The sequence below is a fragment of the Anopheles cruzii genome, chromosome 2 (genome assembly GCF_943734635.1).
Source record: "Anopheles cruzii chromosome 2, idAnoCruzAS_RS32_06, whole genome shotgun sequence".
NCBI lineage: Eukaryota > Metazoa > Arthropoda > Insecta > Diptera > Culicidae > Anopheles > Anopheles cruzii.
The window spans coordinates 39696980-39717199 of NC_069144.1; the positions used below are offsets into that span (position 1 = coordinate 39696980).

The following is a 20220-nucleotide window of genomic DNA, read 5'->3' on the forward strand; positions in this document are numbered from 1 at the left end:
TCAAATCACTTCATTAGGTTCCGCGGCATCGCTAACCTTCTCGGCTTCGCTGACCTCCACAGCTTCTCTAACCGCCTCCCCTTCGCTAACCTCCGCCGCTTCGGTATCAGACTCTTCGGAACATGTTTCGCTCTCTTCGTCAACAAAGTACGGTTCGTAGAAGGATATCAGGTAACTTTTCCAAAACAATTCACTAGATTTACCTCTCTCGAGTTCAGGTAGCAAACTGAAGGCGTAAATGGCAACGGTATCGTCGTGCCGTATAAACGGGACACCTAGGACGAAGCATCGTGTTCCGAGTGCTGGGTGATGCATACGCCTTAAACAGTTGGCCTTGGTCATCTCAATTATCGTTTTCAAATGGTCCCTCAATTCTGCCGACTCAGGCACACCCTCATCGTTCAGCGGCTGGTTTGCGTCCCGTAGAACATGCTCGAGGTAGTCCAGTTTACTGAGAATGCCTGCAAAGCGGAATGTGAGAAAAACCACGGACACGAACGATCGAAACACGTACCTTTCTCTTTCTCATGTTTATGTTTGTAATAGACCGCTACCCGGCCGGTTCCATCGTCGAGGTTGTAGATAGTCATATCATCTTTTTGAAGCTGCTCTACCAAACGGCCATACATAAGCAGATTTTTGAACTGCAAATCAAACAACTCGCCTATTGAAGCATCCTGGTGGAAGCAGATCTCTTCCAGATACTCCACCGCCACGCCCAGCACGTAACGGATCTTTTTGGATTTAAGTTTGGTCGTTGCCGAACGTGCTTCAATGTCAATGCGCCGCTCGGCGAGTGTGCTGAGGAAGGTTTGAAATTCCTTCATATATTCATCCTCCGTCAGATCGATAACCTCCACTTCGCGGTCCAACAGCTGTTGCAACGAACCGATTTCGAATGTGGGTAGTACGCTTTCGACGTCGTTTTCACTTTCGCTTGGTTCTGTTTTAATTTCTATTGCCTGCTCGGAATCCTGATCGCCCATGTTGACATTCTGCGATAAGGCAAAAAAACAGAATAAATTGATAATATTGAAATGTTACACTTTGTTACTACTTTGTTCACCTTCGTTAACCGTTTGTTTCAAGTTTGCCGCGAAACAAACACCTTTTTTAGCGAGTTTGAACAGCTTGAAGGCACCGTTCTAAACCACTTGTTGTTGTTAACCACTTTGTTTACTTTAATCGGGTAGATTTTTAAACGGAATTTTCGCGAAATTTTCACGATATTTGCAACACGAATGTTTGGCGGCTTTAACACGCAGGGTTAAATTGCGCAAATTTAATTAGGGTAAATTGAAATTAGGGTAAATTTTCTTTCACGATTCTTTTCAACGGCTGCACGACGACAAGAAAGTGACAATTTGACAATGACAATTTCTCCCGGCTCACGTCTATAACGCCGGGTTCGAGTTTATAGGGCTAGATTCAGGTGCCCACAAATGAAAAGAATGTTAGTAGTAGGCGGAGGCTATGAAGTAGCTCTGGTGAAGCGGTGAAGTGATATAAGTGGTTATTTTGTAATATAACGGACCCAATGCTAAACAAGTTAAGCTAAGCAAGGGCTTTAAGGAGTTTACTCTGTTGTAGGGAAGATTCTCTTTTGGGGTAAAGCCTCTGAAAGATTCACCGATCCTTGTGTTCGTGTGGCGTGGGTGGCCGATCTGCACATCCAACACGCCAAGCCGAGAACAAAAGATTTCCTGTTTTTTCTTGTCACCATCTGACCATTGGTTTCGTGACGCTACTACGTTAAATTTACGTATTACGTGTTTTACGTGTTTATAATGGATAATTTAACGGTGCAAGGTAACGCAAGAGAGTATAGAGCTGGTACAAGAGATTATACACAATTTCGGAATGCGTTACTGAACAAACCAGCGTTTTTAAAAGATGATATCGGAGAACCTGGAAATAGAGAAGCCGCGACAGAGGAGTGGAATGACCTTGCAAAAAAAATGGAAATGGACGTTCCAAGCGTAAAGAAATTCTACACCGGTATGAAGAGGTTGTGGAGAGCAGGAAGAGGAGGAGGTGGATCGTTTAAAAGTTTTGTGGAAGAGTACAACTTTATCCAGCATATTCCACTTGAACGACAACCACAACGACTTGCAGAAAGACGACGGCAACTCAGATCACGCAAAAACATACCAAAAAAGTATGACAACTTGAAGAAACAGCGGCAGGTGTGTTATTTCTTATTCATTGTATTCTGATTTTATTTTAGTTTTTAATTTTTTTTATTCATCATTTCTTTCATTTATTAGATCGGACCACTAGATGATGATGATGCATCAGATGCATCAGATGCATCAGATGCATCAGATGCATCAGATGATGAACACGAGCAACGTGATGACGTCATCAACCTGCAGGATTTAATAAGTACCGAGGAAGAGGCTGATGGTACTACATCAAACGACGACGACGAAAATGCACAAGAAGTAAATATTTATTCTAGTTTCACTACTTTTATTAATTTAGACAATTCTAACAATCCACAGGACATTATTATCGAGGAAGATTATGGTACTACATCAGACGACGACGACGAAAACGCACAAGAAGTAAATATTTATTCTAGTTTCACTACTTTTATTAATTTAGCCAATTCTAACAATCCACAGGACATTATTATCGAGGAAGATTATGGTACTACATCAGATGCATCAGATGCATCAGATGATGAACACGAGCAACGTGATGACGTCATCAACCTGCAGGATTTAATAAGTACCGAGGAAGAGGCTGATGGTACTACATCAAACGACGACGACGAAAACGCACAAGAAGTAAATATTTATTCTAGTTTTACTACTTTTATTAATCTAGCCAATTCTAACAATCCACAGGACATTAATATCGAGGAAGAGGCTGATGGTAATATCGAGGATGTAGTTATTGAGGGCGATGTATCACTCGAGGAACGCGAAGCGCCATCATCAAATCAAATCATCATCAAGCAGCTTCCAGCAAATACTGCTGCAAAACTTGATTTGCTGGAAGCTGCAGCAGCAGATATTGATGATGATACACTAAAACTAGTTGAAGACCAGGTAGATGAGTATTTTACAATACATGGAGTTGATAAGGATGTGGAAGGCAGCTTATTTAAGCATATAATGCATGCAATATTTACTGCAAAGTTTTGCAAAACTTTAACTTGGCAGGGAAGTGAAAATGTTATTGGACATAGAGAAGATATTTTACATTTATTAAGAAAACTGTTAAATGTATACTCATCGACTAGCCACAATCTTCCAACCATTAAAACAAAGATGCAAAATTTTTTGCGAAATAATAGACGAAAAATAAATAAATAATAATAAATACTGCAGCTCAAAGTCTCTATAATCTGGAAAGAAAAAAAAAAATAAACGACATTAAACAAAATCTAATCTATTAATGTATTCGTACAATCTCGCCAAAATTCCTTTGTTCTTGCAAAGTTTCAGCAGCAGATACAAATTTAATTTTCAATAGTAAATTTTCCCATAAACGTTTCCTTGAACCGTGAAATTGGAAAATGTAATTACAATTAATTATTAATGTTAAAGTTTTCCAAACTCTGAAAGAAAAAGCGACACAAAACAAACAGATGGCGAAGAAAAAAAACCTTTTTTGCAGCACCTCTTTTATTCCGTTATTTATTTTAATCACTGTCTGTTGTTTTCCGCTGCAGGCAAAATCCGACAGCATATCTAACAATTAAAATGTTTATTTAATGTTAATGTTAGTGTTTTTTAATGTTTTTTATTTATGTTTAATGTTTATTTATTTATTTCGTTAAAATGAGAATGACGATAGAAAGACGATAGAAACCCTTCGAAATTCGCCGTAGCGTTACGGACGTTGACAGTTGGTAACGCTTGAAGCAGGTAGCGTAACGGCCCAATGCTGCCAACATTGCCCCGAAGCAAGCGGCGCGTGACAGTAGGCTTTTCAGAAAAGGCAAGAAACTTGTACGGAACGCTTTGCTCGCGTTTGGTTGGCCGACCAGAGGAAATTAGATATTTCTATCTCACGGTAGCGCAAGATCGGCGCTGAAAATATACTGAACAAGTACAGTAGTGCGTGGAAAATAAGTTTTCGAAGTGTTTAGGTAAGTTTCAGTGCGAGCGAAGGATCGAAAACATTCATCCTCTTGCTGCTCGCGTAACACGGCCTTCTGCGTGAAGAAAACCATGTGTGTGTGTGTGTGTGTATGCGCCTAGAGTATGTATTTCCTAGTTCCGGAAACGACACCCCACCCCAAAAAGTCTTAATTGCAACGGCGTAATTTTGTGAGCAGAACGCTGTAACTTTTACGTTGCCCATAATCTTGTAAAGAAAACAGTGAAATAGTATAAAAAGTTGAATAAAAAACCGATTGTGGATTCCCATAGCACCAGAAGGGGCTCGGTTAGGCTTCTATGTGCGCAGCTGTGCGTTCCGACGGAGAACGCAGGTTCGGACAGGGGCGAGGGAAATCAGTAAGAATGATGCATCAACGCGCTTGATGCCGGTTACTGATTTTGACATGACCACCGAGTGCGTCTAATGAATTACATTGTCTTTCACAAAAAAGTCAAATAAAACACCGTCGTCAATCGAAACAATAGTTCGGTAAATTATATCGTAAACCTCAGTTTCTAGGAAAGAGTTTCACAACTTTACAAAACTGTCGCAGTTGTTTTACACATTATGCACCGCCTTTGCTCCGTATTTGGTGCCAAGCTCCACGCTTTAATAAGATTAGTTTTTTTATTTCCTAAGTTTAGAGAGTTACGAATACATTGTGGTCATATATTACACTAAAACAGCAACAATTCGTAGACTAGTCAAAATGTACTCTTATACTTTTACTCGCGATATTTTGAATGTATTTTGAATATATATTTCTTTTAAAGCGCTCAAAATATTAAGAAGTAGCTTTAAAAGTAACCTATACACTTGTGTATATTATGTGTATATTGTGTACCTAAGACAGTTTTTAAAAGGTTTACACATTACACCCAGTGCCCGGAAGGAAACTTCAATCAATCTCGGGCTTGTCAACACGAATTTATTAAAATCTGTTCAGCTGGAATCACTTTTTAAGCAGTTTGTTTGATCCAGAAAGTCGACGTAACGTTGACGGTGGTTGGAAGAAATGCCCTTTATGTGGTGCCAATCTATGACCCTTTCGGTTACATTTTGACCCTTTATCAAGCGCCATTTACGCACACAGAAGTGCGCACAGTGCTTTCAAGTGGTCAAAATGTTTCAACTAACATTCATATCACACGATTCCGATATTTAGTCATTGTTCTTGATGGATATTTATTGTATTTAATGGAGTTGGAAAACATAATGTTCGAGGTAAGAATCTACAAATGAGCTTGTGGAGTTGCAAAAAGATGATCGGAAGTTATCGTTCCGTACCGCCGGTTCGGCGTTTGGTTCTAATTTCCTTGTAACTTTTTAGGCGCTCTATATTCTAGGCATGTGATATCGAAATCCGAAAGAATACTATCAACCGTTTACGGAATTGGTTGGTCGATTGGTTCTCAATTTCACAAGGCTTGATCATCAGTAACAATGGTCACGTTTAGTCACATTTAATGAAAAGATATGTATCTACGTTTATTTCGGTTGCTTGAGCAGTACAATAAGAATGCCAAATCGGAGGAACGATCCTTAGCACGGACAAGAAACTGAGATTCTCTCCCGCACTACGTGTTATTTTAGTTGCTTAATAAGCGCCCAGCATCACACGTATCCGGCGGAAAATAAATAAAATACCCGCGGGCTCACCAGTTGTTCGTATTTCCTGCGAATAGTGGCCTGGTTTTGCAGGTGGTTGCTGCTTGAGTTAAATCTAGTATAACAAAGAATTAGCAGCTAGAGATGCACGTATCGTCTTTCGTTTGCCACCGTCAGTTGTTCTGTTTCTTCGAGGAAAAACGCTTAAAGCCTCGCAGCCGCGGTGCGATGTAGCGCACCGGCCGTTTAGTAGTTGCGGTCGTCGGTGGCAGGGTCGTCATCGCCATGATAAGCGCCTCGGTAACTGGTTCCTCCTGATATTCGGTAGTGGTTTCCATGCTAGCAAAGCCGAAGTCGATCATTGACCGACCCGTGGTCGTTTCCGCTGGCGCTTCCGTTGGCCGCCGGCTGAAGTCTTCCGTTTTCAGTGACTCAAAGTTGATCTTTCCTATGTTGATCGTTTCCTCCAGCTGTCCAGCCAGCGACTTGATCATGGTAACGTTGCGCGAAGACACGGCATTCTGCAGCTCGGCAAAGAGCAGCTCCTTGGGCGTGTTGTACGTGTTCGTGTTGAGCGTAAAGTCGATCGTTTTCTCTTCGCCCACAGAAACTGGTCGCTCCCGGTACCCATACGGACTGGCGCGCAGGTACTCCTGCACCTCCTTCGGTGCCTTCGATGCGGACCGAAACTCGAACGATCCAGTTTTGTGGTTGAAAACGTACTCCGACTGCTCAAAGTCCTTCAGTGGAATCTCCTCACTGGACCCGCTGGATGCGGGGTACTCCTTAAACGATACCTTCATCGGTGGATCCACTTTCGTTTTCAACTTGCTCACGATTGTCTGCCGCTCGAGTGGATCGGTTGTCAGTACGCTGGTGTACTCCTTGGCCACGCTGACGATTCCGTTCACCTTCTTCTTCATCGTCGGCTTTCCGCCATCAAGCGGGAAGGTTACCGGGCCAGTATTGTCTCCCGACGCACCGTTCGCCTTTTGGCTGAGCGTTCGGACGGCTGACTTTGCCAGGTCTAGCAAATCGATCGGATGCTTAGCTTCCTCCTGGAACACTTCCTTGATCGCCGCTGGTTCGGCTGTATTCACAGTTTTCGCACCAAAGTCTTGCTGTCTGTGGCGGTACGGGCGGTTCGTGCTCGTGATCTGCTGCTTCGGGGCCGGTTGTTCCTTTTTCTGTTTTAAATGATTGTCCTCCCTCGGTGGCCAGTACTCCACCTGGGTGTGCTTCTTGTGACCGGCGATACCCTTTTCGAGCGTCTCGTAAAAGTGTTCGGTGCGATCGTTAAACATTGTGCTTGTCGGTTTGGGCATGGCAATGTTCTTGATCACCGTAACCGTTTTGTAGCGACCGCTCTCCGGCGACCCCATATCGGTTGCCGAGTAACTGTAGGACACATCGCCCAACATGACGCCTCGTTTAAACACGGAAAAGCTGTGTGGATGCTCAATTTCCAGCGCTTTGCCATCGATCACCGTTGCGCGGAGTGCGAAAACTGCCTGCCACACTAGGAGGGCCTAAGGAAAGGGGAACGAAAAGCCGTAAGACGTTGTTTTCAGCAAAAGAGATGAATATAAGATTGATTAATTTATCTGGTTAGCTTCGGTAAACATGTCTTTAACGCACAAACATCCATTTCCTTCGCCTCGCGACTGCACGTTTTTTAGACGATCCCCGTTTTCAAACCCCGCACGTCGTAATCCGTCACCGACTCGCACACTCGCACTCTCGATCGCGGGATCTCGGATCGCAAGACTTAATATGGAGATAGTTAATCCTAATGCGGCGATCCTCACGAACTATGAGGTGATGGCGGCGCTTAAAAACATGAAGAGCAACAAAACAAAGTACGGGCTTCGCAATCTGGCCACCATCACGTACGAAACGGTGCAGTATCTGGAGGACACTGCGTGCAAGGAGCAAACGCAGGCCGGCATCGTCGAGTTCCTGCAAGCGATGAAGCAGTTCAACCTGACCAAGAACGAGTGCCTGATGATGGTGAACGATCCACCATCTTCACCGCTGCACATTCAGCTCATGATCGAGGACTCGGATGAGCGGCTAACGGAGGAGCAGGTTACACGCATCCTAGAACTGGCGGCCAAACTTCGCCCCCCACCGGAGACGGCAGGGCCAGCGTCCGTCGATGACGGGCGGTGATTCAAAGTCAGCTCGAGGGTCCAGTATCGTGTGATCGACACATTGACTGCATTTTGTGTTTGTAAATATATTTGTTCTACTGAAACCGAACGCCCGAATGTCTGATCGATTGGTTGTCGTGGAACGTTTGCGTGGATTCTGACCCATAGTGTTTTCCACAGAAGCATATCGCGGAATTTCCTTCCTGAAAGGCTTAACGCCGTGAGACGATCGGCTGATTGCGTCGCGATAACTTAAGGTGCCATTAGTTTACGGCGCAATTTATCTTTTCCAGCAATGTCACATAATCCGAACGTAGTTCAACGTGCACTGTGGGCATCCTTTTAAGGAGGGAGTAATGAATGTTCACAAGCGACCGATACTCGACTGGCGACTCACTTTCACTAACTGCTGCATGGTCGTCACAAGGCTTTGCCTCACGTTGCCTTTACTAATGGTGTGCCAGAAGAAAATGGTGGTTTACGGCGTTTCGGAAGGTCGATCTGTCGGAGACTGTGCGATTTTCCGTCCGATCACAGGCACTTTATAGTTTCGACGCGTTTTTCCGTTCCTCGCTCGTGTGCCCGTTCGGAACTGGAAGTGAAAATGGGGAAAGGGATTTTCCAACTTCTTCTCCCTGCCGAGAGAAGCCTAGTCCTTATACTAGTCGTGAGAGATCATTCACGATCGCTGGATTAGGCTTATTTTTTCAACGCACAGCGACGATCGGCTCCGTGTGGGGGGTCTCCTTCACGGGTCTTGCTCTCTACGTCTCTTTCTTTATGTCTTTGCGTATCTAATAAAAGTATGAGGGTTGACTGGAAAGAAACGATAACGGCCCTCTCGTGAGTGTGATCGAATGCGTCCCATCAGCTGATCTTGTCCGCCTGTTTAAACTATTCTCGATCGTAACGGTGGTTTGCAGGAAAATCAGGATCACCGCGGATGCGATTTTGGTGTCAGAAAACGCAATCCTCATTTCAAATTTTTATGTTAGTCGTCCGCCAATGCATGCGAAAGAAAAAATAAGAATGCATTAAAAGGAATACATCTGCGTGTATCCTTAGTGGATGGTTATAAAAAGTGTCCCGCATCATTTTGAGCTAAACTTTGCGGTGCACCCACTGCAGCTGTTTCACTTTTTTGCATTTACTACGGGAACGAATGCGATTATGAGCCTTTACAACTAAATACGGCTATGCGTCTGGACACGGGCACAAAACAGGTTCTTCTTCTCCGTCAGCGAGCGAGAGAGGCAACCGGGTTGTTGTGCTCCGATAGCTTGATGGAGTGATGGGATATCGTCGACCCGTTGATCACCGACGATCGTAGACGGTGAAGAATCAGTAAACAACGGACAGCTACGCACTGTCGGCCGTAATGCTTCTTCCGTTACAATGTATCTGGACCAGATTTTACATTTGTTTTAATGTGACAGTTTTGGTAGCGCGCACACGTTTTTCCAGTTTCCACTTCCCGTATCGCTACTTTGAGTTATCTATAGTTCATTTGTTTTTTTTTATTTTCTTTACCAAAACTCGATTTTAGAAACGACACGGCATCGGCGTAATCGAACGGGTGTCACCTCAGATAGAAAACAGCGGAAGAACGGAACTTCCTTGCCACTACTACATCATCGCTCCGAGGACACCGGCTGCGTATCGTCTCGACCGCAGTGACCGCCGGACCAACGCTTCGTAGTCCACGGCAGATCATTACTAGTTTTGTTCAATTATCCGTATACTGAAGACAAGAAGACACAGTGTGTACTAGCGCCCGACGAGCGCTCCCGCAAACCCTGCCCCGATTTATTTGAAACGAAAAGAAAACGAAACTTGCGCATTCGGCCAGGTTTGGTTTTGGTGTGTGTGTGTGTGCCACCACAACGGGAGCACGGGAGATAGGTCGAAAGAAAAAAGGAAATCGAGCGCAGCTTTCGCAGCTTCCCAATTCTTCTCCTATACTCCGCTCCGGCTGCCGGTTGCTCCACGCGCGCGTGAGCTTTTAAGGGCACCATGAGTGTGATCATTCGCCTGCAGAACCTGCCCTTGACGGCGAATGCGTCCGATGTGCGCAACTTTTTCCAAGGGCTCGCGATTCCAGATGGTGGCGTGCATATCGTCGGCGGTGAGCTGGGCGACGCGTTCATTGCGTTCAGGTTTGTATTGCATTTAAGCTACTTTGCTCGCACAGTGGATCCCCCGGTGGTGGCCGGTTTTGGAGGGTGATATTTTCGTGGCGGCCGTGCGATGATCGTGGGTAGGGTAACTTCTTCAGGAAGATCCGGCCGGTAACGAAACGCTCATGCCGGACGTACTGAAGATGCTACCGTCAACTGCCATCGATCTTCCGTAGCACCGCAGGAAACGGTTGCCTTGCAGCTTCGATAGTGCATGATAGAAAACAATGTCAATTGCAAGCCGGACGACCGGTCCAGTTCGAGGTTGTCGTCGTACTTTATTTCCTGGTGTCCAGGGCCTGGGGAGAAGATACACACGCGCCACTCTGGACGCTGTGCCCCGGTGCGTAACCTGCTGTGGTGAGTAGGAAATGTTTGTTATACAACAAATTCAGCCGCAGCAATTCCGGCAGATCGCATGCAGTTGTGCAACCGGCCTGTGCAACAGTTTTGCATGCCCCGCCATATTGCCTGCCGTGCACTTTTTAGCGCTGGCTCCTCATTTGAGCGAAAGTCATTCTTAATGAGAACCCGGTTTCCCCCGGTGAACCGTATTTTTGTAGCCGGTTAATTTTTTAACAAACCCCGCCGGTTCCCGGAATCTGAATCGTCGGGGTGAGACTAGGTTGTGCCGCTGGTGCTCCAGTCGCATGCTGCACAGGTCCGCACCACCCGATCGCCGGGTACGGGACCTAATAACTTGAACCAACTAGTTATTAGTTGAACCGCGGATCTGATGTCCGACGTGTTATGTCACGTGCTGCGCTGGGAGCGGGGACGGTAAGCGAATCTAACGGCGAAACCCACTCGGAAGCGCTCGCGCAATAGCGTCGCCCAGTCGGAAGTGCAATTGCATGATAAGTTAATATTATAACACGTACTGCGGCATCCTCAAGACACGCTACCCTATCCCTTTGGGGTCGCCACAAGCGACCGATTACGTTAAAACTGCGCGACCACGTGCTTGCCGTGCCGTTCGACCGCGCACACCAAAAAGCTGATTGTGACCAATATGGTGCCCGCTGTGGGAAGCCGTCCGGAGGTAGTGAGTAGACGTTCCGATCCGATCATGATCCCGCACACTCGCTGGTGAGTACTTTCTTTCACGATCAAGTTCGTTCATTCGGGTGCGCGTCGTTCGGGATCTGGTAATGGTCGCAGTCGCAGAAGCAAGCAAAACGACACCGACAGCGACAGCAACGAGCCCGTTTGTCGTGGAAGAAATGGATGGGCTCGCCAAACTGGATCTTCGAGTTGAGAGATCATCTCCGGACGGCTGCGCCTGTCTGCCTGGTCGGCGGCGGCGTTGGGTTGGTTTGTATTTCTCCTTCCTTCGGTTTTTATCGGCTCCCGCGCCGATACGCAAACTGGATTATTTCTTCTCGGAGAGGCCGCAGCATCAGAGGCCCACCGTGCGCCGTTAGCCCCCTCTCTGTTATCATCGGCACGGCCGTATCGGGAGTTTTCCCCGCACAGTAAAAAAAGTGGCAGTGATTCACGATGCGCGGTAGAACTGCAGTCAGAGCAATAGTATGGCGTGCAATTAAGCAAAGCCAATATCAGCCCAAAATGGACAAATAATTAACGATGAAACGTAAACCTTATGAGCGGCATTCCGGCATGGTCGAAGAGAAGTATTTTGTGCCATCTGCCAGTTCCCCCCGTGTGTCCATAATAAGGTGAGTGCATGTGGCGAGCATACATTCCACGAGATTGTGCGATGCTTGATTTAGGTTGCAATTCGTTTCCCAGTATTTCTTGCGACGGTTTCCAATTCATCTTTAAATACCGTTCAATTCGTTAATTCTACTTCAAATGTTGATAAGCGTGCACTTTTCATTTGCAGTTTGAAAGCAGCTTTATCTGCGAAAAGTACAACTTCATTGAGCGGTAATGGAAAGGACCGTTTTATTCAACGGCCATTGTAAGGCGCTAGTTTTCAATGACTCGAGCAAATTTTCTCAGGCGATGCAAATGCCAAATGCGAATTGCCCCGCAAACCTTTTTTGGTTTGCCAAACCAAACCATAAGTCCGATAAAGTCAAATCTGTTGCCGCAGTGGCTTGCAATAGTTGATATCATTTGACTCCGCATCCCGTAACGGGCAAAGCATGATTATATTTGGTCAATTGCTATCAAAAGTGCCACCCACTGATAACTATTTATTATTTTCGCGTGTTTTCGATAGGATTTGAACCAGCCAACCCCGTCTAATCATAGACAACAAAGTAATAGTTGTCTTGTGCCCAAAGGGCGGTCCAATTTTAAAATGAATTGGCGAGGCGATTTGTAGTAGGAAAAATCTGTATTTCGAGAAAGAAATCTCGGATGTGTTAAACATGTACTGTTGGCTTGGTTATCGGATGTCTAATCCATATCAAATTGTAGCTGTTGATGGTTGATATTCGTTTTTCGTTGCAAGGAAACGTAAGTTAATGTGAAACGACTTCTCGACTTAGGAAAAAGGCGATTAGATTAGTGACAATCGTTTGACAAAGAGTTGAAGAGTCACTTCGAATGTAGCTTGGAGTACCGGGTAAGTTCGGATCTTGTGAAGGATCCCTGTTTTGTGGTATCCAAATGTATGACGAAAATAAAGTCAAAAGTTTTGTAAGATCCAGTAAAAGATCTTGTTAAGCGTGACTTGAACAAACCGCGTGGACAGTGAAAAATGGCCGGCTTGCGATTGATCGTCACTTCTATCATCCTCGGGGTGGATCTGCTTTCTGTGTTTCTGTGCTTTCTTACATGAGAGTGTGTTTTTTATGTTATCTTTTCTTTTTATAATATATCTTTCCACACACACGCGAACCATAACAGCACCGACGAGGATGCCCGACAGGCGATGTCGCTGAATGGGCGCCAGATGAAAGGCGTCACAATATCGCTGCTGCTCTCTTCTCGCGCAGAGATGCAGAAAGTGATCGAGCAGGCCCGGAAAGCTGCGCTGGCCTACATGCAGCTGAGTCGTGTGGTCCCTACACCCGTCGCCACCCCGCCGAAGGCCCAGCCCAACTTTAAAGCGATGGCGGCCAACCCCATCAGTGCTGTCGCTGCGGCGGCACTGTCTTCGTTGTCGGCGACGCTAACGCACGGCGTACCGGCGGCCGCAGCACAGCACCAGCAGTCAAAGCCCCAACCGCCGGTCATCAGTTTGGCCGGTTTTTTGGGCCAAAGTGCACCGCGGACCGTGGCGCAGACTAACGAACTCATCGCACCACCAGCTACCGGGTCGGCCGTTGTGAGTCCACTACTAACGCAAAGCTCGTTGTATCAGGAGATCCCAGGTTTATCGTTCCTTTCATCGGGCCCCGCAAGCACTTCCGGCCCCGTCACCGTTGCGAACAGTGCTGCCAACAGTTCCGGCATTGCCGGGTGGCTCTCGGCAATGCATGAATACAGAGGCCACCAGCAGCAGCAACCGACCCTGGCAGCTGGTGTAGCAAAAACGGAGCTACCATGGAACACTGCGGGTGCCTTTCCGGGGTCCGGGCTTGTGGCCACCGGCATCAACACGACGCCACTGCTGAGCAGCGATCGTAATGGGTACGCTACGGGCACGGGCGAAAGCCAGTGGAAAATGCTGAACAAGCCCCGCCGTAGCCGGTCGCCATCGGGTGAGCCGCGGCGTGATCAGCAACGGAGGAGCCGTTCGTCGTCTCGCGACCGCGATCGCCGATCGTCCTCCCGTGATCGGGCGTTCAAACGGGACGGTCACAGTCGCTCCTCTTCGCGCGATCGCCGTTCGCGAAGTTCGAGCCGCGAGTATAGCCGACGGTTTCGCAACAGTCGCAGCCGTAGTTCGAGCCGCGATCGCTTTGGTCGTGGCCGGCACCAGCGAAGCCATTCGCGATCACGGGACCGTAACGACAGCCGGGAACCGACGAACGCTTACGGTGATCGGACCGAGCCCGGGCGCTCTACTCGCGTCCGTGCGTCCCGGTTCAGTGACCGTTACGGGGACTCACGCTCACCGAACCAGTGGAGTTCTATGGAGCAGGGATTTACCGGAAATGCGGCGACACAACCAATGTACGGTGTTGGGGTACCGAACCAACAGAGTGAACCGATCTTTGGCCTGCACACTTCAACGGCCATGGACCAGCAGCGGTCACGTTTTCAGGCTCAACCGGGCGTGTTCCCGGCCCGCAGTGGCAAAATATCGCCACCGATGCCGGTCTACAATGGTGTTGCGTTCCGCAGCACTTCTCCGCTCCCGGACAGCGTTTATCAGAGCGTCAAGAGTCCGACCAGCGATTTTGCGGTGCGCATCACGAACCTCGAAACGAGCATCGGCTACGGTGACATACGGCGCTTCTTCAAACAGCAGCCCATCTCGACGCAGGGCATCAAGATGATAAACGATCTGCACGGCCGGCGGACGGGCATGGCGTACTTGCAGTTCATGCGCAAGGAGGGCAAGCTGGCGGCCCTGCAGCGCGACAAGGCGATTCTGCGGCGGGCACCCCTCCACATAGAATCGATCACGGATCAGGAGTTTGAGCAAGCGACCGACTCGTACCGCCCGTCCGGGAATGATAAACCGTCGCAAAAGTGGGATGACCAGCGCGGAGGCAGTGGCGAATCGTTCCGTCGGAGCCGGTTCGGTGGACGGGGCAACGATAATGGTGACGTGATCGAAATCGATGATGATCAGGACGATCAGCAGCGCATGCAGCAGACGGGTCAGCGGCAGCGACAGCAGCAGCACGGTGGCCGCAAAGCGGGCGAAGGTCACCCACCGACGAGTACGCTGCTCGTGTGGAACCTGCCGTCCTTTACCACCGAGCAGGATATTATGAAGATGTTTTCGGATTTCACGGTCGTCGAGGTGCTGATCGTGAAAAATCATCACATTCCGAAGCAGCTCGATGGGTACGTGCGGTTCCACCGGCAGGAGGACGCCAGGGAAGCCTGGCAGCAGGAACATCGGCACTATATCATCAACAAGCGTGTCACGGTGCGGCTCTGCCCCGAAATTGACTACGAGGTGGCGAAGAACGAGTATGAAAATCCGGCCGCAGATGACAACGAGCCTGATACGGACGCACGGCGGTGCGACAGTCAAGTTCAGGAGCCTCCCCAAATGGAACCGGCTGGTCGGGGGACAGGGAGGGGCCTGTTTGGATCAAATTTCCGCCAGGATAGTGGTGACAGTGGCAATCGGGACGGTGGATCCCGTGTCGCCAATCCCCCATCGTCGTTCAGCACCGGCCAAGATGCCGCCAACTCTGCGTCGAACGACAACAATAGCGACCAGGACAGTAAGTTTTTTAACGAACCATATCTGGAGAGCACCGCCCCGTGGCTATTGGATAGGAGCAGAAGCTGGGCCGAAGACGACGACCAGCAACAGCAACGCGGAATGAGGAGCGGCTCGCAGGATCACACGGCATCACCCGGTGATGGGATGGTGGCACCCTGGAATGACCCTGAGTTGCGAGCGAACCTAGGAGACTTCCGAGAGGAATCGCGGCTGAGTGATGCGAGCGAAACCAGGCACAATTTCCGGGACAATGATAGTGAGAACGCAGGCGGCTTCCCGAGTCCCAGCCAGCGCGATCCCCGGCGCCGCGGGGCGGGCGGAAAGAACAGCAGCTCCTCGGCGGTTGGTGGTGCCGGGGTTGGCGGCCCCTGTAACAATAGCAACGACAGCAGTGAGCTGTTCCAGCGCACCACCTGTCTGCTGCTGCGGAACGTCGACTTCAGTGTCACCGAGGAGGACGTGTACGATTTCTTCGTGCAGGATGGGTTCCGGCCCAGGAACGTGCTGTTGGTGCGGGACGAAAACGATCGCCGGACGGGCGAGTGTTTGGTCGAGTTTGAGTCCCCGAGTGAGGCCGCGCACGCCGAATCGAAGTCGTCGCAGAATCTCGGCCGCCGGAAAGTGTTCGCCAGCCATCTCGACCGGGGCCAGGTGGCCGATCTGATGCAGCGGTTCGACGCGATCGCAAAGCACAACGAGGGTCGAGGCACGAAAGGGTCCTCGTCGCGCTGGCAGGATGGCCCGAGAGGCGGTGCTGGTGGTGGTGGTGGTGGCGGTGGCGGTGGCCGACGCGACGCCCGGCACGATGGTGGTCGTGAGAGTAACGGCAGGACACCGGACGACGATCGGAGACCTTCGCCACCGTGCGCGGTCGGTTTGCTGAATCTTGCGTACAAAACGACGGTGGAAGACTTGCAGCGATTTTTCCGTGACTTTGACCTTCCGCTCGAAAACATTCGCCGCCGGTTCCTGGACAACGGAAAGCCGACCGGTGAAGCGATGATTCGGTTCCTGAGCCGGCACGACGCGGCACGGGCGGTCGATGAGTACCACAACCGGAGCCTGTTCGGTCGGAACGTGCGAATGCGGTTGCTGAACGACGATTAAGAGGAAGCGCCAGCGGCACCGAACCGGGTTAGGTCTGAAGACGCGATCGAAACGCGTGTGGTGTACGGGAACGATGTCAGAAGAATTGAAGACTACTATGGTCATCATTTGTTTTTAAAAAGCAGCATAGCTCCCATGGAGGTGTGCCGGAGTACCGAACAGGTAACCAACTAGTAGAACTAATGCAATAAGTGCCAGTTTGTAAATATTGACTTTCCATTTAACCTAGGATTTAATAAATATACGTAAAAAAGTGAATAAAGTGAGCTTTTCTTTCCAGATCATTCCAACCCCCCTATAACGAAGCTTTTACGAAGTTAATATGAAGTGCGCTTTGGGTCGCTATTTTACAATTTGATGAATTATTTGTGCGTTCCAGATTACCGATCTGTCGGCTTTCACGTGCACAGGATTTAGATTCACGGCTTCTGGGGCTTCTGGGCCTTCCGGGGCCCCTAAATGGATCCATCACTTGCGAGCTGTTTCCGGTGCACGTATGTTGCGTTTCCGAAGGCGGCGTTCGATCCACATAACCCAGGCACATCCGCGAGATACACATTACCCGGGATGCATATTAATATTAGATAGCGGTATGCAATTAAATTATCGCTGTTTGTGGAACACCGAACCGCAGTACCGGCCCGTACCGGCCTGGATTACCGGCTATTAATGAGTCGACTTGCAGTGCCCGGGTTCATGCGACCGCACCAACTGCGTGTATGGTCGATAGTAAATTATTAAGCTGGGTTCAAACGACGCTGGATTGGGTCGTGTTTGCACGGTGCTCCCCTTGGAGGCTGCATGTTAATTAGACCACCCGGTCCAAGCCACTGCCACTCGTACTCTCGTCATCAAATCTCAATTTTTACTCCTAATTTCAAAATGCATTTAATTTTTAATTCAACTCTACTACGGTCCACCGAGACATTGCCGGCGCAGGAGAAGGATTTATGCGCGTTGCCCCAAAATTGCAGTTTGTGGGGAACGAATGCGTACTGTTTGCTCAGCTCACAGTCTGTGGCCAACCCGTGCAAATTGGTTCCCAAAATGTCTTGTGAAGCGCAAACATATGGCCCCTGAAGTGGTAGCACACGGCTCTGCACACGTGGCCCCCCTGCGGGCCCCCCCCTGCATGTGCCCCCCTGCATGTGCACCGGTGAACGGAGTGTTTGCGAAATACATTCGGAAAACAGGCTCTGCCTGGAACGTTTATGAATATTTGGATTGTACGGTCAGGTCGGGGCCCGTTTGAGTCGTGAATCGTAATTGCTCCGACCGCTCATGAGGTGCACTGGCATCAGAGGTTCTTAGCAGGTTCAATTTTCTAGCTAGGATTTTTGTTTTTAAAGAAATCATTTCCCATCGTTGATTAGGCTTGTTAGACTTGTTAGACTGGGTTTAGGATTTTAATTATGTTTGTTTGTATGATTTTCTTCTTGCAATCACGCTGTTGATTCGGAAATTTTTGCTTGATTTCTCTCAATTCAACCAAACCTCAGGAATGTTTAAAAAGAAAATTTCAAACTCTTCTCTGCTTTGAGATGCACTGCTGTCAGCGACCAGGACATGATGCGAAAGCAAGCAGACAGCCAACCACTCGAAGTCCCCGCTCTGCGAGGTCGCTGCCTCAGCCTCTTAAGATTGGTCCATTGCCGGGTTGAGCAATTATTGACATCAGGGTTTTGTGTTGATATTTATGGAACAGTTTAAACAACCGGTGCCCCCGGTAGAAGGCTTGCAGGTTGAAGTTGGCGGGCATTCGGAGAGCAAACGAGCAGCAGCGAGCGAGGATAAGAACCGTTTAGTGGGCTAACTTAGAATATCTGGTACGGTGCACTCGAAACGTTCCGGGAATGTCGTTCGCCGAGGTCTCATTCAAACTCTCGCCCTTGTTGCCGCCCATGCACGGTGCTTCCGGTTTCCATGGTTCAAGGTTCTGCCCGGGAAGAGAGTGAACACATTTGCTGGTAGCTCGTAAGTTTCTGCTGACGAGGGTCAGCGGGCGTTTTCTTCGGCCGAAATGAGAAGGAAGACCGCTAAAACTGAACCGAATCGTGGCCGAGCCGGCCAGACAATGACGTCGAGCGAGTGTCGAGTGTTTAAATATTTCATTTCGCATACATTATACGCTTTCTCCCGTCCGACGTCCTGATGATCGTGCTGGACTTTTCCCTTTGTTTTGGGCGAACCGAACAGCTGAGCTCTACGGCTGAGTTCTCGGAGGCTCGGAACTTTTTCAAGTAGACCAAACAAGATTGCTTTCGGGAGCTTGCGAGAGTTGGAAATTTGTAAACACCAGTGCGTGTAAGGTTGTTTGGGTTGTTTTGTTGAAACGAGGGAGGGGGGGGGGAGGGTTTGCCTGAACAAATGTTACGTGTGCGTGCTCCTGAAATTGGGTCGCCAAATTCCAGCATCTGCATACGCAAAGAAACATAAAATCGAACCGAAACCGGTCAGTAGGTCAGCGAACGGTTGAAAGGAAAATTAACAAGGAATATTTAACATATTTAATGTACATAATCATTTTAGTAAAAAAACGGCCCAACATGCTCTCGCAATAAGTGGCCGTTGAAATATCTTGAATAGTAAAAATGTTGATTGATTGATATTGATTTACTTAGTAACGGTCTACTTAGACCGAGTGTTTAGCAGCCGGGGTCGTCAAGTATGGCAGTCGTGGCCGAGTGGTTAAGGCGTCTGACTCGAAATCAGATTCCCTCTGGGAGCGTAGGTTCGAATCCTACCGGCTGCGCACTTTTTTACTTTTATTCTATCGTTTTACAGTGTGTTTAGCTCATTCTATATCATTCTACGGGTGTTTCGAGTCGTATTGACTTCGTTTGGCTTTGAAATTCTACATATTTGGCCCCTGGTGTCATGGCGAACAAAATGGTACCGACGATGTCCCTCGTACTTCAACGTTTTCCTCTCTAATGAAGCAATTCCACTTTCTATTTTACGTTACAAACTTTACATACAAATGGCATCAAAAATAAAATGGAGAATTTTCTGTCGGGCAATACACTCATTTAACAATTTGCATATCACAATACACAATGTGGTTAAAATAATCTTCCGTCATAAAAAAATGCAATGTATCCGGTGATTCCATCGTTTTATGCGTTGTTTGTTTTCAGCTGCGCTGTGCGCATTTGCGATAAATATTTGTCCCCCAAAAAACCGTGTAATAAGCGGATTGGGTGCAAAAATTGATGCTGCATTCCGATTTCGATTTTTGCAGCAACGACTTCTACGGCCTGTTCCTGTTGTGACCTGCATCTTTAACCTCTCTCGACGGAAACGGAGTTAATGGCTGCTCGCCGTAAGGGCCGCGGTGTGGGCCACCTTTTGGGCCACTGGAGCACGAAAGCACATAAAACTCTCTACGTGCGCCGGATTTTCGCCATTCGCTGCATCGTGCGGTCGAAACATAAATTCTCCGGAACGGGCAAAGAAAAAAACAACGCGCAAGTGCGAAGGGATTGAAATGCAATTAATTTGCCCCAGCTGGTGGCCGCGCTTCCGGCAGGGAATATTTATTTCCAGCGAATCAATATTTGTACTGCCTGCGCATGTAGTTTGCAGGGATCCAACGATTTTGTAGGCAAACTGAGCTGGCCACATTAATTCTTGGTACGTAGGTAGGTGGTTACATCCCTTTCCGGCAGCGAACTAGCACTTCATCGGGGAGCTGATCGTGCTTGTTGGGGCTATTGTTTTGTTATACATGTTTCGCGAATTTGTTCAGGTCTAGCTGGTCGAACTTTTTCGACACATTTTCGTTTAATGCTTG

The 20220-nt window shown here is 48.2% G+C and overlaps 3 protein-coding genes and 1 non-coding gene across 4 annotated transcripts; 2 read left to right on the plus strand and 2 right to left on the minus strand.

The window, feature by feature from the left end:
• Positions 1-986, minus strand: LOC128279051 (uncharacterized). Its single transcript, XM_053017772.1, has 2 exons — positions 515-986; positions 1-461 (listed from the first exon to the last, which is right to left on the minus strand). The coding sequence occupies exons 1-2, from the start codon at positions 984-986 to the stop codon at positions 1-3; spliced, it is 933 nt and encodes a 310-aa protein (XP_052873732.1).
• A 4911-nt stretch (positions 987-5897) lies between these two features.
• LOC128267447 (uncharacterized) lies at positions 5898-8379 on the minus strand. Its single transcript, XM_053004279.1, has 2 exons — positions 8275-8379; positions 5898-7253 (listed from the first exon to the last, which is right to left on the minus strand). Exons 1-2 carry the CDS (start codon positions 8290-8292, stop codon positions 5898-5900), a joined length of 1374 nt encoding a protein of 457 aa, XP_052860239.1. The 5' UTR covers positions 8293-8379.
• Positions 8380-9890: 1511 nt separating this feature from the next.
• LOC128279053 (uncharacterized) lies at positions 9891-16544 on the plus strand. The gene is made up of 2 exons (XM_053017774.1): positions 9891-10033; positions 12875-16544. Exons 1-2 carry the CDS (start codon positions 9891-9893, stop codon positions 16425-16427), a joined length of 3696 nt encoding a protein of 1231 aa, XP_052873734.1. The 3' UTR covers positions 16428-16544.
• Positions 16545-19097: 2553 nt separating this feature from the next.
• On the plus strand, positions 19098-19179 carry Trnas-cga (transfer RNA serine (anticodon CGA)). The gene has a single exon. It is a non-coding gene; the product is annotated as a tRNA-Ser (tRNA).
• The last annotated feature ends 1041 nt before the right edge of the window (positions 19180-20220 follow it).

Excerpts from the sequence above, each read along its gene's own strand:
- LOC128279051 (XM_053017772.1), bottom strand. The coding sequence starts at position 986 with ATGGGCGATCAGGATTCCGAGCAGGCAATAGAAATTAAAACAGAACCA. Across the intron at positions 462-514 it reads TAAACATGAGAAAGAGAAAG|GCATTCTCAGTAAACTGGAC; the intron begins GTACGTGTTTCG and ends TCCGCTTTGCAG.
- LOC128279053 (XM_053017774.1), top strand. The coding sequence starts at position 9,891 with ATGAGTGTGATCATTCGCCTGCAGAACCTGCCCTTGACGGCGAATGCG. Across the intron at positions 10,034-12,874 it reads GACGCGTTCATTGCGTTCAG|CACCGACGAGGATGCCCGAC; the intron begins GTTTGTATTGCA and ends GAACCATAACAG.